The sequence below is a fragment of the Osmia lignaria genome, chromosome 7 (genome assembly GCF_051020975.1).
Source record: "Osmia lignaria lignaria isolate PbOS001 chromosome 7, iyOsmLign1, whole genome shotgun sequence".
Taxonomy (NCBI): Eukaryota; Metazoa; Arthropoda; class Insecta; order Hymenoptera; family Megachilidae; genus Osmia; species Osmia lignaria.
Genome location: NC_135038.1, coordinates 3,194,575 through 3,220,124, shown reverse-complemented (window position 1 = coordinate 3,220,124; position 25,550 = coordinate 3,194,575). Strand labels below are relative to the sequence as shown.

The 25,550-nt window shown below is 33.8% G+C and overlaps 1 protein-coding gene across 4 annotated transcripts in view; it reads left to right on the top strand.

Annotated features, from left to right (window-relative positions):
* Positions 1–24,474, top strand: part of LOC117610583 (E3 ubiquitin-protein ligase RNF220) — a 235,944-nt gene extending 211,470 nt beyond the window's left edge. For 3 of the 4 annotated variants that reach the window (XM_034338153.2, XM_034338154.2, XM_034338151.2), the window contains 5 exons: positions 17,387–17,658; positions 19,146–19,410; positions 21,281–21,744; positions 22,993–23,067; positions 23,795–24,474. In XM_034338153.2, coding sequence (XP_034194044.2) covers positions 17,387–17,658; positions 19,146–19,410; positions 21,281–21,744; positions 22,993–23,067; positions 23,795–23,866 — 1,148 coding nt within the window. In that variant the 3' untranslated portion in view covers positions 23,867–24,474. Of the gene's footprint in view, positions 1–17,386; positions 17,659–19,145; positions 19,411–21,280; positions 21,745–22,992; positions 23,068–23,261; positions 23,390–23,794 lie in introns of those variants that run through there. The other variant, XM_034338152.2, reaches the window with a different exon arrangement.
* The last annotated feature ends 1,076 nt before the right edge of the window (positions 24,475–25,550 follow it).

Below are 25,550 nucleotides of genomic sequence, written 5' to 3'. Positions count from 1 at the left end.
TTCCCCGAGAGCACCATTTTTTCTAGAGAAGTCAACCATAATTGACACACAGTGGTGAAGCTTTTTTCCTGCGGCACCATTTTCCCTAGGGAAGCCTAAGGAAAGCAAGATTTTCCCTATGAAAGCCTGTTCTGCTCAATACTGTGCATATTTTTCCCTAAACCGCCATTTTCCCTAGGGACGCCTAATCTGATCTGAACGGTACACATTCTCCTCTAGAACGCGATTTTCCTTAGGAAAGCCAATCATAATTTACACTTAAGATGGTGAAGCCTCCTTTTACTGTGGCTTCATTTCCCTGATAAAAGTTCTCCTCTGCTCGGCACTGTACATATCCTACCCCAAAGCGCCATTTTCTCTAGAAAAGCTTACTCTGCTCGACACTGTTCATATTTTCCTCTAAAGCGCCATTTTCCCTAGGAGAAGCTGCACTGTAAGTGTCGATCATGATTGGCTTCCCTAGGGAAACTTTTCTCTAGGGGAAAAAGACCCCACTATCCGAAAGTATTATTTCATATTTTTTAATTCTACAGTAAATTTTATAATATTTAAAATTAAGAATTATATCAACTTTTCTAAATTAATATCTCTAAGATTTGAATTTTGAAATTTTCTTCTTCCCGGTAGTTTCTCTAGGGAAACCTATGCTCGACGCTGTACACCCCGAGCAATAAAACACACCTATTGAAATGCGTTCGCGAAGAACTTATGTTACAGCTGCGAACTTGACTTTGTTCCTATAGTCTGTAGTTCGAATATAACAACACGTACATTGTAGCGTCTGAAACAACTCGTTCGCCAACATGCCAATATTCATAAACACGTCCGGCAACCGGCAATATCTTATTCAGTGGCTTTTATATAGGGTGAGTCTCTGGAAATTTTCCTCCGGGATAACTGTTCGCTCCTTCGGTGTAGGATAAAAGATTGATGATAATTTTCATCCGACCGAACAAAGAGAGATTGAAACATCAAAATAAGAAATTAATGTTCTTAATGTATTATGATCATCTCTGTTAACTCTAAAACGCTATCGTCGATGAAAGGAGTACGAAGAGAGTTGTCGATCCCCATTGAACCTTAGAAAAGGTGAATTACGAGGCAATCGACACCGCTGGTACATGCAACAGTACTTGAACGGTATAGAGGAGCGGTTAAATCGCGAAGAGAGCCACTTATATAAAGCGTAGCGATGATATATAAGGGATTTGTCTCTGTGGCAGCGTCATACGTCACGTCGCAAATATTAACTCTGATACAGGCCATTCATTCACTTAATTACAAACAGCCGTGATTTAAGGGACGCCGTACGGCAGGGGGTCCAACCAGCGGCCACGTTTCAGTAGGTGTCCGAGGTGTAGCTGATATGGTGTAGCTTTCTTTACGATCCCTCATTTACACAACAGGACCTGGAGCCACTTGGCCAAACTTATTCTCTTGTTCTCTACCCGACCTCTCCTACCCTTTCTCTCTATATCTTTCTTTGCTTCTGTACCTCAGTGGCGCAACCATAACTGTCCAATAGGGAGGGAGGCAACAAAATGTTGTATACCTTATTAGCATCGTGATAATATTAACGTAAATCTGATTTTCTTCATTTACAATATTCTGATATTTATTAACCCTCGAATGGCGGACCAGGGAGAGAGCCCCAATTTTAATTTAATTTTGTATTTAATTTCTCAAATTTTTCACAATTCCTTTAATAATTATACATTTTACTTTAGGTTAATATAGTTTGGGTCTCGATTGACCCAGACTCCGCTGTTTGAAGGTTAAAAGAAGAAACTTTTAATTTCTTAATGGGGGGGTCGTCTGAATCTTCTAATCCCTCGCAGTTACGCTACTGCTGTACCTTCCCATTTCTTTATTTCCCAGAAAACTTTGTTATAATTAATCATTCAAAAATATTGATAATGGGTGGGAAAGAAGATGTAATTTTTCTATTGCGTCCTTTGATACGAACAACGAAACGATTCGATTTAAAGAATGCAGGGAGTAGTTGTTAGCGGTCGTGTGAGAAGTCAGAAGTGAAAGACAGGATGTGGCAGGAAAGTGGAAGGACTGACAGAAGAAAGGAATGTCTATATGAAGGGACGAGGGGATGCGAACGCGGTGGCGCGTGATCCTGCACATTGGCCAAAGGAAAGATTACCATCCGGCCGCTTTTTCCCAAAACTGCGTGCCTTCTTCCTTTGTTGCTCCCTTATTTCGCTTCTGTCGTTGTGGACCAGGAAAATTCTTTGATATTAAGCGTGTGCGAACACCCGAGGGGTTGCAAATCAGACAATCCGCGTAGATACAGAGCACTTGAACGAGCAAGGAAAACAATATTCTTCGAAAGTCCAGCCAATTCAACTGGACTAAAGCTCCTCTTCCGTTTTATGGGTGAAATGAATCCAGTATCGGTAAATATTTCGAAACATCTACCGTCTTCCGTATCTTGATGATTTTTTAATATATTGTCAAGGTTATCACCTTGAGTAGTGTTTTAAAGGTTTTATTTTGTGGTAAGGTTAATAATCTAACTTGCGCCTATCTTCTACAATTTGTTAGATCAGGTTAAGTTAATAAACTGACCGTCAATTAAAAGCTCCACAATATTAATTAAAGGAGCAATGTAAAATTTCGAAAATGAAAATAATACGAAGACAAAATTAAATTAGAATTGTAGCTCTCTCCCTGGTCCGTCGTCCGAGTGTTTACTTACAATTTCTAAACTTCGTTTGCTTATAACTTTTTAATAAATAATAACTGCCGATTAAAACTTTTTAAAATTTACTTAGAATAATGACATTAAGAATATATTTAAAAAATCATTGGTGGACATTGAGAGGTGGTACCTCTGTCTAAATATTTAATTTACTATCTTTTATTTTGATTATTAGAAAAATGGATATATTTAAGTATTGTTTTACAGTCACCATATCAAACCATGTTTGATATTTCAAAATTGGCCATTTAATATGCGAAATCTAATATTTTAGCCGTCAATATACTTTCTATTTATGTAGTTTTGCTTAAGTCGTAAAGTTGTTTTCAATCGCAGCGTTCATATAGATTTGATGTACAACAAGACCCCAGTGAAAGTTGTAAAAGCGAATTAGGAGTCCCTTGACTTTTTCTCTTCCTGCATGCCTCGAATTTATGTGCGAATTTCTTTGCTTGACAACGTGTGTGTCACGTGAAAGTGTAATACTTCTTTACTGGATGGAGCTCGAGAGAAATGAACGAAGGTTGAATTTGTAAAAGATGAAACTACTGGGGTGAAGGAATAGTACATTGAATGGACAGGGTTGGAATTATGACGTGAAGCAGGGAGTGGAAGTAATATTAGATGAAACATTTATTGTTTGGAAGAATGAATGGCAAGCTACATTTAAATGTTGATCACAATTTTTTGTTAATTAATTATTTTAATTTTAGTTCAAAGTTTCTTTAAGTAGGCACATAAACACCCTTAACAAATGCCTTAAAAGTATATACATAAATTTTCCTATATTTCCCATTATTTTTGTATAAAGAAATTACTAGAACTTTCTGAAGATAGAAATTCTAAATAGTAGATATTACATACTGAATACTAGATATTAGATGGCAAGTACTAAATACTAGATACTAGATATTACATGCTAAACAGTAAATACTAGTTACTAAATACTGGATACTAAATATCAGATATTGGATACTAGATATTTAATACTAATTTGAAAGTACTTTTTCAAATAAAATAATACTTATGCATATATAAAAATTGATAGGTTTTTTTAGAAATATTTCTAAGATTATATATTGTTTTATTTCTCCTCAGCAGACATCACGAAAATCTATAAATAGACGTTTTTTTATTATTATTTATAACAACCCAATATATAGAATTTACTATTAATAACCTCTACATAACTGACTTTATAAGTAATAAAAATGAAGAAAAATGTGAAAATTCTCCAGCTATGAGACCAATATTTCTCTTTCTTCCTGTTCTTCTCTCGTAAAGTACAACGCGGGAGATTCGGAAAATTCGGTATGCATGAAGGGGCGCATCTCCTTAGGCATGATCCTTTCAGGAAGTCTGTACTTATGAAAGCTGGTGCATGCAAAGCAATCGGGAGCCTGCTCCAACCCTTATGTCCTTAACGGCCAAACTTACAGCGCACCCTTTCACCATGCTAAAGCTCGTGACTTCCGTGCAGCCATTGTAACAAACACTGATTAACCACGTAACGGTATGCAGTTCAACAATCAATTTAAAGAACAAAATTTTATGTAAAATAATAGTAACCTAAGCTGCCTATTTGCCAAATTGATTAACCTCGTAAAACAAAAAGTAAAAAAATTGACACTAAAATTTAAAACAATTGTGAAAGTGGAGTGGGCGCTCTCCATGGTCCGCCGTCCGAGGGTTGAAATAAAAATAAAAACTAGCTCCATTCTCATACAAAATTTTAGTGTGTACAAATTATTCTCAAGGTAGTAATTTGTGAAATTTAAATATTTTAACATTTTTCAATAATTCGAATATAATATTAAATCAAAAATATCCTATTTGAAGAGTAATTATCTAACTATCATAAATGGAATTTGATTTATTTGTTGCGTTATTGGTTGCGTTCAAAGCGTTCGATTTGGATCGAGATAATTAAATGGTCGATTAAGATCAAGATCGTTCATAAGGCAGGTGCGTTTTCGTCGGTGCAAGATGAAATGTGCCAATAATGATCGGCTTAGTGCGGTTGCCATTCTTACTACTTCGTGAATTGCCGACCCATTACGGTCTACGAGAACGGCCAAACAGCTATTTCAATATTTCATTCACGAGATGAACATCGTCGTACTCTTAATCCTTTCTTTGCTTTACTCGTCCCATTCGTCTGCAGTTTAGGTGTTGTCTTCTTTACATCCATGTGCATCAATAACAATTATTCTCGGTGCATTCTTTTTTTCATGTTGCAATGCAGCACTTGAAATACATTTATTAATTTTTATTAGACTTATTTTACTGTATAATTAAAATTGATTCATTTTTAAATGACCCTGTAACAAGTGGAATAATTGAGAGTCGAGGAGAAATTTTTATTTCACTAGATTTTATGTAACAATTGTGCCAACTGCAATTAAATTTTCAAAAAATTATCAACTATTAAAGATGTACGGGTACTCGAAAATTCGGGTACCCAAGCTTTGGGTGATCGAGCCAGATTTAGTAATGACGGGATCGAGTCGGGTAATAATCGGGTCACGTCGAGCAATGATCGTCGGGAAGGACCCTGAACCTTCGCCCAGCACATTTTATTCGGGTACCCGTAATTTCGGGAGTCGAATATCAACTCGAGACCCGAACTCATCTCGAGGCATCAACTCAATTCGGGACATGATTTTACAGAGTTACGTTAAATCTTTAAGTTTGAAAGTGTTTTCATATATTATCGTGTATTATTAGATGTAATTGAATTTCGGGTCCCGAAATTACGAGTACCAGAACAAATTTAAATGCTGGACACACTTTTAGAATACTGCCCAAACCCGGAAAGAATTTCCGACCCGAGCTCGATCCGAATCTTCGGGTACCCGCACATCCCTAACACATTATAAAAAAAAAGTTGCTAAATATCAGAATACATAAATGAAAATAAGATACAAGACCTCAATTCAAATGATTATAAAATATTTTGCACTTTTATCTTCAAACTTTAAATTATAACAATATCGTTAATATATGCCACTTGTTTTAAATTTTATTTATAATTGGTATACTTTCAGATTTCTTTAAATACGAGTGCCAAAATATAGGTTTCATTTCAACATTTTATGTCCGAAATAAAATACAAATTGAACCAGTAAAAGGTTGATCAACGTGGAAACATTGATCGAGGTAACCACAATAAATTCCTTCGTCCCAGAAATCTCATCCAGTATCTTTGTAGCATTGAAATCACTTTATTCGAAAAAAAGAGAGAGAGAGAGGCGAGGGTTGATTTAAATTTATACAGTTTCTTTGCAAACGACAAAATATCAGGTGGAACCAGTTCTTAAACATGCCAAGGCAAATCGTTCGCTAGCAATTCTTTCGCGTCTCCTCTTGAAACATGAATTTTCAAATGACGTCCTTATCGCAAACGACTGAAAAAGCAGCCGGAACGATCGGGGTTTACGTTCGCAATGAAACACGAAAGCGAGCATTTCTCAATGTACGTATCTCTATTAAGAAAACTTTGTATGTAAGTTGATCGTTATATAGCAGGTGCGTTCGCCGTTTTGCATTTTACGAAGGACAAAAAGTTGTTGAAGATAGCTGCAAAACTTCTAGCATCGAATCTCCAATTTAGTTTATGGCTAAAATTTTTGCACTGTTGATAATGCGAGGCTACAAAATTGAAAATTAATTATCTTTAATCCTTTGCTGCAGTATTTTACAAATCTGCTAGGAAATTCTTGCATTTTTAAAAATTAATTATAAATTTTCATTTCCACAATTTTGCTAATTTTCAATACTAAACAACAGCAATTCTCAACTCGTGATATACAGTATAACAATTTTAATACTGCTGGATTATTGTACAGCATTGAGCATAGTAGGCTTCCGAGGGAAAAAGGCAATATTCCCCTCCTCGCGAGTCGCTGACCCTCACCGTAGAGGTTTGGGAGGGGAATGACGATGTAGGGGAAGAGGCCCCATATATATAGGTTGTCCCAGAAAGAGTGTAAGCCGTCAACGGCATTACCCACTTAGGCCATACCGGTACCCGTAAGATCACCGAAGTCTTCTCTCTCTTTTCAATCTCGGAGAAGTGGGGAGCACTTCTCCTCATCTCCTCACGCCGGTTCGTCATTTCCCCTATTATACTACACTAGCGTCGTCTGCGCATGCTCTTGCGCAGGCTCTCCCCACTTCTCCGATATTGAAAAGAGAGAGAAACTCCTCTTACATCTTTTCTCTCTCTCATCGTATGCATCACCGCTTATATGTACAATGGATGCTCGGTCTATACTTACTATGTCTATGGTTGGGACCGACACAGTGACCCAGTGGCGGTTATCTGCTTTCAGCGTAGTAGGTTAATTTAGGGAAGAATGAGTAAGTTTCGTTTCAATTTCTTTGCAAACTTTTCATCATTAACATACCCTCCAATTCAAACGCTTATTAATCATTTCATTTCAGTCATTTTTATTTGTTTTTTAGAATGCTTAGAATTTCTTTTTTTACATTTTTATGACAAGTGACAAGAGATTATGTTCTGTATTCATTTTAAGCAACGAACAAAAATGTTCAATCACTTCAGTTTGTTTATTTTGTTAACGAATCTTGTTATACTAGCGGGGTGCCGAGTTGTTCGTTCGGGACTTATCGTTAGGCCGACGCTGCCGTCCCTGAGCCCGTGCGCTATGCGCGCTCAGATTGGTCAGCGATTTTCCTTAACAATTCAAAAACGAAGCTTTTAACGACATTTTCGCAGAGGAGAATGTTGTTCAGAATCACCCCAGCTATCACTCCCTTAAGCGGCTTACACTCTTTCTGGGACAGCCTGTATAGGTCGGTGACTCCCCACCACTAATGTTAGATGGGATAGGTCTTTTCGCGCATGCGCGATTTTTCATGACGCAACGATGACGATTACAGTATCGTACTGTACTGTCTACCGCAATAACACAATCTGATTGGTCGCGCCCCACCTCAGCTCACACGTATTATGTTTATTGGCCGAGGCCCTACATCCACAAATCTATCGCGTGACGAACGTCGCTAAGGACAGACATTGAAACAGAATGAGATGAAGCGATAGCGAGCGACGATTCGGACGCATTGACGTAGACGTAGATTCGGAGTTTACATTATTAAGAAAACAGGAGAGTTTTTACACTTTCCATAATGTAATTTCCATAAATTTTGTATAATAACAACTGTTGTCAAGAACGAGTATTATAAAAAATCCATTAATATCTCGAAAAAATCGCATGTTTATATAATTAAATATATCTTCCGCGAATATGGAAATTTTACGCCTATGCAATCTGGCCCCTCACTTCTCAAGTTACGGGTTCCTGGAGGGGCTTAGGTGGAGCGAACGCACAGTCCTCTTGCCCCTCTGTCGGATCAGTTTATCGGTGCTCGGCAACTTACCAGCAACGAACAGTACTTTCGGTCGTGACATATGATTGGTCGAAGTGATCACATCTACTAATTGGATTCACGTAAAATTAGGGGGTCAGTCAATGTGTGCGTAGTATCCCCTCTTCCCCCTGTACCAACTTGCGAGACTTTTGATGAAGGTGCGGGCAACAGAATTTTGGTGGCGCTGCACTGAGCAGTAACAGATTCTTTACTTTATCATCACCTTTTTATCTTATATTAGAATGTCATATGTGTGTATATTTATTACAATATTACATATTGATTGAAAAATTGCCTATTATATAAATTAAGTTAAATTCATAATTTGCATGTTATATAATGTATAATCTTACAACATTTATTCATACATGTTTGTAATCAATTTATTTAATTTTAATTATTTAATTCAAAATTTTTTAATAATCTAAGAAGAATTAAACGCGAGGGGTACTTTAAGACTATATTTAATGCACTCATTGATACTACATTCAATGCGCATGTGCGAGGAAACCCGTCTAACACTACCTGCGTCTAAACGTTTACGCGGGAAGATTTGAATTGATATTTGTTATTATTCACATTTCTTAATTATACACTAAATTTTATAATATTTAATAATTGAAAATTATATTATTTTGTTCTCAAATCACTTTTAATATTAATATCGTCAAAACTAGGTCTTTGAGAATTGCTGCTTCCCCTATATCGCCATTTTTCCTAGGGAAGCCTACTTTGCTCGATACTATACATTTTAATTTACCTTTTTTCTTACTTCTTGATGAAATTCTTAAATTTTAGTTTCGGTGGTACACATTTATGAAAAGATATAGAATTACTGCTATACAATATTTCTTAAAATAAATTTCCCAAATATAAAAATAAAATAAATAAAAATTTGGAAAGGAATTCTATGACAAAGGTTTAATAATATCTATAGTTATAACATTACAGCAAGTATCAATTTTCATTGAAACTTTGAAGAAATTTTTCTTTTTTGTTCAGTTTAAAAATTGGCTACTGTCCTTTGTTAAGCGGGTGTAAGATGTAACGTATTTGAAATGGTGGAACATAGGAAAGGAATTAGTAAAGGATCGGTTCGCAAAGGTAGAAGGTGGTTGATCGTGGCGGTGTGTTTAGGGGCAGTAACCCAGCCCATCCCGCCGACAACAGTTGCGGTTAAATGCCTGAGAGAATCGACGATGGTGATGCCACGCCGCGAAACCACCGACAACCCTTTCTGGCCAACGAGCCATATCGGACGATATGTTTTACCACACTTATCGTCGACTTGAATTTCCAATCTTTTTACTTTCTTTAAGTATCAAATACCCGCGTATCCCTTGAAATTCCTAATCTAATATATTTTCTAATAACAAGACTGCGAATGCATTCGTCCAAATGCAAATTGCATATTTTAGTACAGTAGACTCTCGTTACATTACCACGGAAAAGTAGCACTAGCATGTTTAAAAATCAGTGTGGGTTCACTGTATAAATAGGAAGTGCATAATTATGTTCCATACTTTGCATGTTTTTCTTTGAAAAATTTCTTACAAATTTGCAATTAAATTTTCTAAAAATCATTCATTACAGAAAATTATTCCTAAATTCATAAATAACTTGTTATTTCTGAATATGATTAGCTCTGATAAGGAAGTAATTTACATAGTTATCTGCCAGGGTAAATTATTTATTTACACGTTCACCTACCCTGCACTGGGTCTGTAACGGTAGTCCACTGATATAACTGCTAATTTTTGTCCAATTAAACCAACTTCTATCAGCAAGTATTTAATAATCCATGTATAATCGTCGATTCAATTATCATAGATAAAATAGCGATCGATTGGAAATTATTAGTGTTATTTCGTTAACGATAGAAATCTGAAGTTCGATAGGTTCGAACGAGTTTCCCTTCGAATGCAAGTAGGCGTTTGAGATTCTTTCGAGGTAGCGTGCTGAAGAGGAAATGGAAAGAGGGAAGGGAAACGGCAGGGAGAAAGAGAGAGACTCAGTTATTTAATTAAAACCGGATTATACGTGGTAGGTAGGGGTCTATCCTACATCTGTAACCACCAACCTGGCACCATCGATATATACTAATTGCTCTATCCGGATTAAATGGCCGTAAATACTGCACAAACTCCCAGCTAATTACCTGCAGCTTGTACTTCAATGATATAGGAAACGGGCATCCTTCTTCCTTGAATTTTTCATGAACACGTCCTATGTGAGACACATTCTCGCTGCACTCGTGAGAATATCAAACGTCAGTTTAAAAAAAAAAGTAATCAACCGCTGAAAGTGTTATGATATTAATTTATGCATAAAAAGAAGAGAATGAAATATTGAATTGGAAACGTGCGACTGAATATGGATGATTAATTTATTTAACTCTGTACATTCGTTTATGCTTTCATTTTATAACGTATGAAATATTCTATAATTGCGTGCTATTTTTTCAAATTTTAATACAATTTATTTCTAAAAAATGTAGAATGATATACAAATTAATTTGATGCCTTTTACGCCTTTTTAATTCTCGAACGACGGGCCATGAAGAGAGCCTTAATTTTAATTTAATTTCTGAATTTTACACTGCTCCTTCGCAAATTATTCTTCTAACATATGAAACCCGTTTGTTTAAAAATTATACGCTTAAATTTAAGCTAATACCTTTGTAACGTTTAAGGGTTAATTACTATTTTAAATTTGAATATATTCCTGTGCTTTTATTTATTTGAAAATTGGCGCAAGAATATGATAATAATAAAGATTACTTTATTAATTGGAGTTACCATGACTTTTCAAAAAATAGACCTTTAATTAAATAAAAGAAGAGGCACAGGATTAATTTGTAATTGAAAAATAGCAATATAAGGAGAGTACAATAGAAATTCTCAAAACCCTGATTTTAACGATATTAATTTAAAATTAATTTGGGAACAAAATAATATAACCTTTTTTAAATTATAGAATTTAGTATATAATTGAAAAGTACGAATAACAAAGTAAATATTAATTTAAATTTTCTCGTTTAAAAGTTTATACGTAAGCAGTGGTCTCTTTAGCTGCATCAATATATTAAAAAAAATTTGCTACGCGACATCCCATCACAATCAAATGTCTGTTTAATTTTCTTTTACAAGATATTTTTATTAATGTCTATTTATTGTTTATGTATTTGTATCTTGGAATCATTAGATTAATTGGGGTATATCAGATTCCACCTTACCAATTAAGGGTTAAAAACATAGTATATATGGAAATATAATTTTCATTGTCGGTCATATAGAACCGAAGGAAGACAGCAGCATTTCTTTATTTTTCTATTCTGTTTGTATAATTTATAATCAAAATTTTATTTTTATTTTCTTTTGCAAATACTTAAGGGTGGTTGACCCTTGCCTCTATAAGAAATATTTCTCCTATTCTGCATTTGTTCTTTTAAATTTCTCTGTAAAGTTGATGTCTTCATGTCCCCTTTGCACTTTCTTCTTCTCATTTCCTTAGGCACTTTGGTCCCTTTTGCAACACCCGTTCCCCTCGCTTTGATTAAACGACAATGCTTCTCCCCCTTTTTCGCGGGGCTATCTCCCATGACCGTGACCATAACCGCGTTATCATTTACACTTTAGAAGATAGAGTGGCCGCGTATCTTTAATTAAAACAGACACCTAGAAGAACGAAATAAAAAGATTCGGTCACCTATACCAGGGTGCCGTGTTATTAAAGCTTTGTGGATCCACACAAGAAAAATACCAACATTGTTATATTTATTTTTGCAAAATTCTACCAGAAATTCAAACTCTCCGAGTTTACAATTTATCTATCTGAGTTTATTAATAAACCTTTTGACACCATCAATTGTTGATGAAATGGGAATTAATCATTTTTTAATTATTTTTAATTGACTTATTAACTCAGTTTAAATAATAAAAGTTTCTAATTTTTAAAGCAACAATATAAAGTTTAAATTAAAATTAAAATTGGATTCTCTCCATGGTCCGCTATTTGATAATTAATTAAGAGGAATTTAAAAGTAAGTATTACATCTTTTAATATTTAATTACTCTCATATTATAAAGTCTTATTCCAAGAAATAAAATATTTTATTTTTAATTGTACAGATATTTTATTTGTAACGTTTAAATATTCTTCTTAAATATTAGGTAAAGCGTAAAGAAATGTTTTTTTTTTGGTCTCATTCTAAACCCAGTTTGGTGCATTGAAAAAAAAACCACGACATTCCTTTTCGCTTTACCTAATATAATGATACATACTCTGTCTCTTTTACGAAGAACCTAATGGATGATGTTGTTCATAATAATAGTATTACCGAATTACAATTAAAAATAAATTTACTTTGGCATATATTGTGTTCTCACAATCAATTTACTTTTATTGGCAACAAATGATTAGCCCTCGAACGGTGGACGATTGAAAGAATCCCAAAAACTTAATATTGTATTTCATATTATTTTCTAAATTTTGCATTGTTCCTCTAAAAATTATTCTTCCAACATGTGAAACTCTTCTACAAAATTAGACGTTTAACTTTAAATTAATATCATTATATGGGTTTTATAAGTTTCGGTCTCCATTGACCCAGGTTCCGGTGTTCAAAGGTTAATATATTAAACAAAATATTATTTGAAATATTTTTTCTCTAAATTTTATCCAACTCCCTATGTAAGTGACACTTGAATTTCTATAAGACCCCATCCGTCTATATTATACAAAAGGAATTCTTTAAATTACCCAGTTGAAAATATTTTTAATTAAATACCTGGAATAATAGCGAAATATTACGAAAATTATTATTATTGTAATTTCGTGTGATTACGGCATGGTAGTTAAAAGGACACCCTGTATAAAGGAATCACGAAACGAAGAAAGGAATACGTTGCGCCGGTGTATTTTGCATCGCGATTATTTCCAATCGAAGCAATTCCGCAATGCCTATAAAGGAAGCAGAAGGTGTCTGTTTCAATAAAGAAAGGAAAACGGAATATCGAGAGTGTGGGAGAGGGTGGGACGCGGACATAAATTTGCGAGTGCACCTAATTGAAAGGGGCGAAAGAGGAACGGAGGCGAGCACTGACTTCCCGACAAAAGGCGGAAGAAAATGAACGGAGACGCTGAAAAAGGAGAGACGGAAGGGAAACGCTTCAGGATATGTTAAACGGCTGGAAAATAGCCGGTTGGCATTCTCCAAATAAACGACGACAGAAACGGAAGGAGCACACTCTAGCCTCCGAGACAACATTCTTCCTGTCCAAGTAACTTACGATTCTCGCGAACCCTCACAAAAAAATACCTTTTAACATACTTTTCTATCGACAGTACGCTATTGACCTATTCAGAAATGTTTCAATTTCCTTTACAAAGGAGGTCTTTGGGAATTTCATTCAAATTATGTACCGTGGTGTTTTATGATATATTTTTTTTATTTAAGCACATGATAAACAGTGTTATACCAAGATGGTGGGGGAACTTCTAAGGGTTCCATTTACTATAGCAAAAAATGTTGAATAAAATTTTCTTTACTGTTTCACTCATTTTTATATTTTATTTTATGTTTTCTTTTTTATAGACATGGTAATAATTGGAAAAAATATTCTAATACCTATATGATGTTAATCCTTGTGTTGTTATTTAATTTTATTTAGAATAAATTTTATCAACTAAGGGTCGTGCTTCTGACGGTATGATAGCCCCGACTCCCTGATGATAAGTTTACAATTTATATTTGTATAAACATTTGATAAATTATTTTCACAATTTATCCTAATTAGTATGCAGATACTGTCCCGTTGGACCGTATCTGGGCCTGGGTTTAATTCTAGCTATATATTCTTATAATATGAGTCAATCGTGGCCAATCGTGATCCAAATTTACAAAGCAAATATTTCATTTGTACATCAATTATGCTTAATAATTTTTGTAGGAACTGTAAAATTTTAAAAATGAATATAATATCAAATACAATATTAAATTAAAATTGAGGTTCTCTCCATGGTCCGCCATTCAAGGGTTACTCAAAGACTGCAGATATGGATAAAAAGTATCAATTTAAACATTGTAGATATTATCATTATTTATTTATTTAGTCAATTTTTTGTCTATTTAGTTTAACACCGCGTTTCAAAAGCTTAAGCATCATTCTGCTTTATGTGGAAGTGATGTAAGTATATTTTCGTTAGCTTCTTCGTGGATAAAAAATAAGTAAGAACCGTTCATTCGAATGGTGTGAAGACTATGTGCAGGAATAGTGTAAGTCGAAAGAATATTAAATAAAATGATTATGTATCTTGATCTTCGGGGGGGATCGGAATTATTATTTTCGTTCGTTGATATTACTACATTTTATAGAACCTTTACTTCATCTCTCGTTATTTACTATTCAATTTTTTTAAACGGCTCAGTTAACCCTCGAACGACGGACCATGGAGAGAGCCACAAAAGGGTTAACATGTAGCGACTATCTGTATACATAAAAAAACATTTAGCATGCAAACAGTTACAAAATTTTACAACACACGAATCAGAGAAACCATTTTTAAGAAACTTGTTTTTATAAGTGGTACTTTTGTCATTAAATCGCGCCAAACTTTATCTACACCTTTAACATTGTTTGTTGTAACTGGCAATCAATCGTTTACGTAGTAATTTTTATTAAATTTCAAACTTTAATTTGATGTGCCATCTTTTATGTTATCAAATCCTGTCAAACTTTATGTTTCAAAATTCAACATTGTTCGTTGTAACTGAGAATCAGTCATTTTATATTAAGAATATTAATGAAGCGTTTGTGTAGACATTTTTATTAATTTTCAAACTTTAATTTAATGTGCTATATATGCTATTTTGTAGTACTTTTATGTTATCAAATTATATGATTGTAATAATGTGTTCTTATTTCTTCAGAGAAGGAATTTTATCGTTTCTTTTTCTGTATATAAAAAGAGCTGAATTATCACGTATATGTAATACGTATATGAATATGATTCATTTCTTAAACAAGTTTCGTTAACATTGGTAGGTTCACGTAAAAGTGGCGTAACAGGTGTAACAACTCGACAGAGTTTATTTGACTTCAACATCCGGAATTTTCTCTGTAAGCTAACATTTTCAAGGCTCATAATTCGTTTGAACGATTCATATGACGAATGTTGCTTTTAGATATGAACACGCAGTAACTGTGGAAAAAGCCTAGAAAATAAAAATTTGCATTATACATGTAGAAAATTATGGAAGAGAAGACCAATTGTAAAATAAAAAATGACATTAATATTCACAGTCAAATAATTCATAAAAATTTGATTTTATGTATTTATTACTTCTAATTACAACATTTTTAGAAATCCTTCCGTGGTAAAAATTGAGTTAAACAAATGTTTCATTGAATCGTTTTAGTATAAATTAATTAATTATATTATAATATTATAATTTTTAATTTTTAATTATAAATTAATTAGTATAAATTGGTATAAATATAGATGAAATACCAAGTTTTCTAATAGAATTCATAGACTGTTTGATATTTCTTAATTCACGTTTACATTATTATAAAATTGCAGAAGTCGATTTGTAGGCTATGTTTTGTTATTTTGTTGCAACAATAATATCTTAATCGTCTGTAAGTATGCATATGTTTTGCAACTTCCATGGACAACCTGGGTCGTTTATGTTCATGACTGATTTTTTTACTGTTGCTTGTTTTTCAAAAAATCGAATAAAATTCTGGGATACTTACTAAGGGCTCTACTTTAATTCTTGAACAGTGAAGCCTGGGTCAATCGAGACCCAAATTTACAAACTTAAAGTTAAAAGAAGTTTCACATATTAGAAGAATAATTTCTAACGGAACTGTATAAAATATTGAAAATGAAAGTAATATGAAATACAGAATTAAATTAAAATTATAGTTATCTCCATGGTTCGTCGTCCTAGGGTTGATATATAATCATCCCTTGAGTCAAATGTTTAAAGGATCAATTGGAAATAATAATTGTGGCTCTCTCGATGGTTCACCATCCGAGGGTTAATATTGTACAATCGTTTCATGAGTCAAATGTTTCAAAGACTAATAGGGAAAAATAAATATTCAAAAGAAAATCTGGAAAAAGTTGAAATTCGCTTCAGACATAAATGACCCAGTTTGCCCAAGAAACTGGGCTTCTAAAATTTATATTTATTATGATTTGGATTATGTGGCATATAAATCAAATTGTTAGTTTTGCTGTCATTACATTTTTTGCTTCTTTGTTTTGTTTAATGTCAATAGTTATTAGTAATTTACAATGTTGTTAGTAATTTATAAATGTTTTGTAATGTTTCAATAAATGTTCTTATTTTTATGAAAATGTTTTACTGGAAGATTCGAAAAAAAGTCCAGCGTTGATAATCCATACACATTACATAAGGAAATATCTTTTTCCTTTTTTCTTTTATTCTTTATAAGGTAATAAATTCTCCGCAAAGGAACCACGCTTGGAAGCTCATCACCTTCCACGACGATTTTCGTTTTGTGACTTTTCTTGCGATTAACGTAATATTCGCTTCAAAGAAAATAATTAATGAGTTTGAATGCTTTTTAAATCATATTACTTATTATTTCCTCTGTTGTAATGGAAGTTTTCTTCTTCTGTAATCTTGTCTTTTCCTGCGTACTTGAAAGAATATTTTAAGATTACACATTACAGTATTTTTTAAAATAAAATATTGAAATAGATGAAATAACTTTTTAATATTACACGTCACAGTATTTTGCAAGTGGCATTTTCTAAAACTTTTCAATTAAAAACAGAAATTGTTGGTTAAATTATTAAATATAATGTTGTAAAATTTTCAAAAATGTCGCATTCCTTTGGTTCTAATTGTAAACTCCTCACTTTAGAAGTTTAAAATATTAGGAGATCTTTGAAATTAGTATAACATAATATTTAAAAAATACATATTATTTCTATTATTATTAATATTATTATTTTATTATTATTATAATATTATAATAATTATAATAATTACATATTATTTTATTATTAATACATAATTATTTTTGTATTACAAAAACACTCAATATAATCCAAGTCTGCTGTTTAAAAAAAACCGAAGCTCTAATGATCGCAATCATATTAAACTATTTTGTTTTACTGTCACAGAAATGAAACATAATTAAACTTTTACAATCACTGATATAATTTAAAAAAAATGAAGTAAATATGATATATTTATTTAATGTAATAATAAACGATATCATTTTTGTGTTGCAGGTAAAAAGAAGTTCCCTTCGGATCCATCTTGCTGTCCAGCATGTGGGGTCACTGTAAGGCCGCAAGAATTGGAGCAACACTTTGCCCAGGAACTGGATCGACTTTACAAAATATCCTCAGCGTCGTCACGAGCGCGAGCGTCAAGGTCGAATTTACCTCCAGGGCATCCTCAGGATCATCCCCATGGACCTATGCTTCACGCGCCATCCGCAGCTGATGGCACGCCTCATGGACGATGGGAGACTTACAAGAGGATTAAGGCTAATAGACAGGTTAATGAATATTCATATAAATTACAGTAAAGTCTTTGTCTATAAAATTAATTAACTGTCGAATGGTGAATACTGGGTCAATCATGATTTATACCTATGTAAGTACATAATGTGTACAAGGATATTTTGACTGAAGATTAAGCAATCAAATTTATAAATAAGAGACCCTTGAACAGCGAAGCCTGGGCCAATCGAGACCCAAACGTACAAAACAAATACTTAATTAGTATTGGAAGAATCATTTTTAAAGGAACAGTGTAGAATTTAGAAAATGAAAATAATATGAAATAAAAAATTTAATTAAAATTGAGGCTTCCTCTATGGTTCACCGTTCGAGAGTTTAAAGAACAATTTAGAAAATAAAAATGAAAAATTCACCATTCGAGAATTAATTAAAAGTCAAAATATTTAACCAGTCATTTGAGATATTTATCAGAAGCTTGGAGAATTTTTTAAATAAGTAATAAACAATTAAATAGAGGTAGTCTTCTTCGTTTGTTATCAGCTCAAAATATAATATATAGAAAATTGCCTAAAAGTTGTGATAATGAGAGCCATCTAATGCGAATTAAACAAGTTTTTAAACAGATCCATAAGAATTAAATTTACAGCAATTATATTCATATTATATTTCGGTAATTAATTTACCTGCCGATATCCTGGATGAATATTTCACTGATGAATTACCCTTTGAAGAGAAATAGATAAAATAGATTAATTAGAACGATTTTACTGAAAGCAACATTCTGGAATTTGTATAACTTTAAATTACATGATAATATTATTTTTAAACCTACACTAATCTCACAAGGGGAACTACCCAAGTGTTACACTCATTTATTAATGAAACTTTGCCAGCTTGTAGAGCTCGTCGAGCTGAACACGCCTATACCCCGTTTTGTGGGCAGACGACTAATTGTTTAAAAGATATTAATAATTAAAGTTAGTTACTACTTACATTGAGAAGTATGACCGACTCACACATACAACTCGCAATCTAGAGATCCACGGTTCAAATCCTTGATTCCCAACATTTTTTTTTTTTTTTTTTTAATGATAATTTGTCCCTTTTTGAATAACTATTGCATAAAAATTATCATTAAAAAAAAAAAATTTTTTGGGGAACCAAGGATTTGAACCGAGGACCTTCAAATTGCAAGTCAGGGATTTGCTCCGTGGTTAAACACATGATTCGTAATCTAACGGTCCTCGGTTCAAATCCTGGGTTCCCGGTTTTCTTTTTTTTTTTTTTTTTTTTTAATAATGATAATTTTTATGGAATAGTTATTCAAAAAGAGACAAATTATCATTAAAAAAAAAAATTAGCCGTCTGCTCCCAAAACGAGGTATAGGCGTGTTCAGCTCGACGAGCTCTACAAGCTGGCAAAGTTTCATTAATAAGTGAGTGTAACACTTGTTTAGTTCTCCTTGTCAGTAAAAACAGAATACAATAGTCTCAAAATCATTGTTGTTTCTTATATGTACAGGCTAGAATCCGTGTAAAGAATAGGAAAAGAAAAGCAGACGAGCCTTCGTGTCCAGTTTGTAGTGAAAGACTAGCCGGTAGCCCAGAAGAGTTGAATCAACATGTCGAAAGGTGTCTGAAGAAACATAACGGCAATCCAACGAGCCAAAATAATTTAGATGAAGAAGAAGTAGATGTAGAAGGCGATGCTGAAACTTTCGAAGAATACGAATGGGCCGGACAAAGACGAGTGCGAGCAACCTCGATGCTTGTCGGTGGATTTTCTGGTGAGTTTCATTTCTTCTCAATTAATAAAACTTTGTTATCGGATATCTAATTGATCCAGACGTTCCATAACATGTTTTTTCTAATACATTTGTATTTTCGTAAAATCTACAAAAATAAACAAAAGATGAAATATAACATACAGGGTGTTAAAAAATTACCTGAAGAGCTCTACATCGTTGGATAGGTCACGGAAAATCGAAGCAAAAAGTTCTGTAGTATTTTTCGATGGGATCAATAGTTTGGCCACTTTTCATTGTTGAAAATTGACTAATCAGCGCGCAGCTTGAGTGGTAAGACGCGCGGAGTAGGAGACTAGCTTCCTCTGCCACCAATGAGCCGCGCTGCTGAGCGTCGCGCTTACGCATGCGTCTCCTACTCTGCGAGTCTTGCCACTCAAGCTGCGCGCTGATTGGTCAATTTTTTAATTTTCAACAACAAAATGTGATTAAACTATTGATTCCATCGAAAAATGCTACAGAACTTTCCGCTTCGATTTTTCGTGATCTATCCAACGATGTAGAGCTCTTCAGTTAAGTTTTTAACACCCTGTATATCACTCTGTTTCAAACATTAAAATTTGTTATACGTATAACAAAAAATAATAGTGATATTAAACACAATAAAATAAAACTTAAGATTAATTTAAAAAAAACGATAGGTATTGTAACAAAGAGTATTAATTTTTAAACAGTTAAATTGGGGCTCTCTCCAGGGTCCGCCATTCGAAAGTTACTCAAAGACTAGAATATCAGTTTAAAGCTTTACCGCCGATAAAGGGGCCCGTGATCTTGCCCCCAGGAACGGTTCCCTCACTCATGGAACAACTGAAAAAAAAAAAAGATAAAAAGTATCAGTTTAAAGATTATTTATTTATTGCATATGCAAGAAATAACAATGGCTAGATTTTATTATTATTATTATTATTTATTCGCGTGACCAAATTGGACTGACTGACCGTGTCAACGCAGGCGTCCTCTTAAGCCGAGTATCCACTTGTATCAAACGCCCGTATCGTATCACCGTTCCGAACCCTTTTGAAGAGGCAGGCGTTGCCTCGTTGCATGCCACGGCGTGCTACGGCTCGAACAATATTTCTTCGTTTCTTGAAAGAAACTCCTATAGGCAAGGAGTTTCGGTTTGCTGCGTGCTGGTTCTTTATTGTAGGAGTCCATCGCTTACAATTAGTACTGTACAACTTTTATTTTATATGTTCACGTAGATCTCAAACGTTCTCGATACGACGGTTAGTTCATTGTTCTACTCGTCTCCAGACGGTGACGTAGCAGACCCAAGTATAGTTTGCATCAGAAAGAAACACGTGCACTTTCTCAACATTATTATTATTATTATTATTGATGAACGCGCCGGGCACTCAGTCCTCAAGGAACCATTGTGCCCGAGCCCATACGGGCAGTTCAAGTTACTGAGGTAAATTGTGAAGGCCGGTCTCCCTTGCAAAGCCCAGGAGTCCGCCCACTCCAATGTCCTCCAAGTGTACGTCATCGAGGACTGGGGCCCCGAGCCTTGAACGCCTCAGAGCCTCCAGACCTTTGCAACGCAGTATCAAGTGGAAAGGAGTCTCATCCTCCTCCCCACATCTCGAACACCCAGGTTTCTGTTCCATGCCTAGGTGCGTCAGGTGTTTCCTCGTGTACCAATGCCCAGTGATGAGCCCCCGAATAAACGCAACTGATTCCTTTCTAGGCAGCTTAGGGTCCTACCTAGCATCATTGAAGGCCCTCTAATCAGGACCTTAGTGTGCCCCATGCCTCGAGTTCGGCTATGGCTAGATTTACGAAATCACTTTATGATATTTTTGCGAAGGAGAACTAATTGCAAATTGATAATGTATTTTCCATATGTTTAAAGCCGTAGGTTTAGCGACGTCAAGCAACCGTTCCGCCGGCGGAAATGGCGGATCGAATCAACAGGAGGACGAAGACGTGGACCTGGTGGTCGACGGAGACGACGTAGCCGAATTTGGACCAGCGCAATATTCTGAGGCCGACGTTATTACACCACGTATGGAGGGAACGCCTAGAGAGCAGAAGGAAAGAGATGCTCTTCGAGAAGCAGTGATTTCCCCGAATGCGCCAAATACCCCACACACGCCCCACTCATCGCACACACCCGATCAAATTGGACAAAATTTGGTCGAAGTGAAGCCTGAACCAGGAACGAACACTTCTTTGAGTCAAAACGAGCAGGAAGAAGGTGCCTCCTCTTCACCGAAGAGGGATGGTGATACACCGGTGATTGAGGCCCTTAAGGGTCGAATTCGGGAACTGGAGGCTGAAATGCGCAGCCAACCATTCAAGTGTCTTATCTGTATGGTAAGGTTTTATTTTTTTATGGAATTGCTTGTTTTTTTATGCGGATAAATTCTTCGGAATATTATGTGTGAAAAAGTAGAGCTGGACCCTATTGGGGAATTCTGTTTTTCCCCTATACGCCACGCGGTTGGAGAGTGGTGGAGGCGCCACCGTTTTACGTTCTACACTACGCAATAACCGACAATGGTTGAAACACGCGTCATGAAGTTCGCACTTTGTATTTTATTCGTTTCTTCATTAAAGCTATTATATCGCTAGGTAGTGATCGTGTTTTAGAACTCCCTTTAATGCACCTGCTCAAAAGACCCTCAATTTGTTTTTTCTTTCTAAATTTCTTAATGTTAATATTAACCCATTCAATACTGGTGTGAGTAATCATATTCCAAGTAGCTTCAAAAATTTGATTTAAGTTAAATTTTATTTCAAATTTTATGGAGTTTAAAAATGACCCTATTCTCTAATTGATAAAATGACTCTACCCTAATGTACCAGTACGGTGCATATCGCCTCAATTATAATAACAAAAAAAAGAAAAATAATAAAATTAACAACAATCCTTACACTATCTCTTTTCATTCCATTTTTCATTAAATGATGACTAAAAAGTAAAAATTAGTCACCTACATGAGAAATACAATGCCATGTAAACAATTTGAAATTCACTTCTTGATATCAAAAAATTTTTTCATTAGTTATTTAAAGACTAGCCTTATCAAAATTCATTAAAAATATTGTAGAAAAGACATTTATAAAAACAAAAATGTCAAAATTTGTGTATGTATGATTTTTTGAACTACCTTGACAAAAAACCGAAAAAATTCAAAGGAAAATCATTATGCTAATATGTTATTACCACAATAACATAAAAGTAGTGCTCTTATGTTTTGAATAAGAAATCGCGTTTTTTCAGATTTTTTGTTCGGTTTTTCATATTTTACCACTATGATTTACAATGGAAAAATCTGAAAAAATTGTTTAGTATGCACTACTGGCAATGAGTTAGCAGTGTGGCAGAATTTTTGGAGAATTTTCGAATATCATCAAATAAAAAAAATTAACAAAATTTCAAAAACTAGAATTTCAACTTTTCCTCTTTAATAATCCTCTTTTTTCGATATGCTACTGAATGATTCATTCGGAGTTTAATTTGGTTCAAAGGCTATTTTGACTACGTTAGCCGACTATACTCTTTGTGTCATTTCTTCCCACAATCAGTTAAAGGAAATTGTGATTTTTGTATGTTTTTAGGAGCAATATAAAAAGCCAGTGACCTCTGTCTGCTGCTGGCATGTGCATTGTGAGCAATGCTGGTTACACACACTGGTAAGTTGAAAATAATTTAAATTATTTTATAATAATAATATGTTCTACCAGTCTTTCTAATATATGTATTTCTTCGTATTACAATAGCACATATTTGTCACAATTTGTTTAGTATTTAAGTTTTTATAAAATCATTCTCTTAAATAGCTTCGATTGCATATGAAAAAAATTAGAAAATGAATTTATTTTGACAGGATGCAAACATCGGACTCAAATTTCAGACTAAGCAATTTTATACAAATTTGAGCTCACACTGCAAATGACATTTCAATCAACATTTATTAACTGCAGTAAATTAATTATAAATTTCAATAAGATCAGCCAATCAAATTCATGTATTATATGAAATAAGGTAAAATAAACTTAGTAAATATAATTATCAAATTGAGTAGACAAATATAATAAAATTTATCATCTATATTTAATTGTGAATTAAAAAAAATAGCTACATTATTGCAAAATTAATCGTTAAGAAATAGTAACAAATTCATAAAAAAGAGTTTGTGAAAAACAATATTTTTATTTTTATTCTAACTTCAGATTTGAATTGAACAACCAAAAATACGGTCATATTTGATATTCTAAAGTAATTTGAAATTTATAAGACCCGTAATACGAATTGATAAAATTTGAAGTTTAAAAATAAACTTTTAAAATTTTCTTTCTATTCATTTACACCCAGGGTGTAACAAGAAATGTTTCGAAAAAGTGTTATTGTCCCTTTCAGGGTGCGAAAAAGCTGTGTCCACAGTGCAACATGATAACGTCACCTTCAGACTTACGACGTATCTACATGTGAACGGAATCGTGTGCCAAACGAGAGGTCATCGATTGCTCGGAATTACCGGTGAAGAAAATCGGTCTCTGTAAAATCGTTCTAGATATTCGAGCCGTGTAAATATCTGTACATAATTATGCGTCCCGCTAAACTTAACAAACCTCCTTTAGATTGACCATGTTACGCACTGTAGCGTTAGTAGATTAAACCGTGAAAGGTGCGCGTGAATGGTATCCCGATCGAACAAACGGATCACTTTGTCTTCGTTAATTAATTAAATCTCTATCTTGTAATTATATTACCGTTAATATTTATCTACTTATCTCTCCCCATCGTTCATAAATGGTACTATGAATTCAACCACGAAATAAGTTTATAATAATTTTTTATTATATTCGTGTCTTTTTGTATGTTTTTTCGAGAAATTAACACATTTTCTACCTGGACTAAATTGAGAATTTGTCCATCATAAATCATTTCTTTTTTATAAAATAAAGCAATTCGTTGGTGCAGTATCGAGAATAATAGATTTCTTCAGGGAAAATAGTGGTTGAGTGGAAGGAGACCTTATCAGTATTATGTCTTGTTCAAATAATATATTAATAATTAAATTTTTTGTAAATACATAAAATCTTCTAAAGTTCTCGAATTCCTCAATTCTTTAATTTCTTAATTTAATTTTTCAGTTCTTGAAGTTTGGAATTCTTCCATTCTTAAGTTGTCGAATTCTTCAACTCTTCAATTTTTCAATTCTCGAGATTTTTAGTTTTTCCATTCTTAAATTGTCAAATTCTTCAACTCTTCAATTTCTTAATTCAACTTTTCAATTCTTAAAGTCTTGAATTCATTCATTCTTATGTTCTCGAATTTTTCAACTCTTCAATTTCTCAATTTTTCCAATTTTTCAATTCTTCTATTTTTACATTCTTCCATTCTTCAATTATTACTTTCTCAATTTCTCAATTCTCTCGTTTTATCAATTTTTTCAATTTTTCAAGTTTCAATTTTTTTTCTTACTTTACAATTCTTCGTGTCTTCACTTTTTCAGTTGAAGTATGATAAAGAGTGGTTAGTCTTCTTTCCTCTATATCACTTATTTCCCTAAAGAGGTCTACCAAGCATGATACTGTACATCGTATTATTTTGTTTATTATCTTAACGAGTTCGATTTCCATTTGTTTTGATGCATACAAAATAACAAACTGCAATCTCATATGGTATCTAACGTGTTAGAAATTGTAAGAAAAACAGATAAAATTCATTGAACAGTATTGCTTGTAGTATAGAATTCTACAGGATTGGTGGTGGCTAGCGATCGAATCTGGTTGGAATCGAGAACTAACTCGCGCGTACCTGAATTTCTAGGTGTTACATACTTCGAAGGATTAGTGTCTACCTTAAATTCGCCGGATCTACTCTTTCTCCCTTACTCCTCTTCTCTGGAAGAGATTGTATCTGTGTCTACGATTCACTGCGTTCGATTCACCAACAAGGGTATTAAACATTATACGTATATGCCGATTTTAATTACAGTGTATTCGTTAAAAAAATGGTGCAGTTTCATAGACATATAAAATTCAACTGGAAGTGCAACAGTTATGCACCATTCAATGTCCCTCTATTATGGTAGTCTAATTGGCTCAGACATTACGAACAAAGATCATCTATGATTTTTTCCAGAAATGTGTTTTTTACTATACAGGGT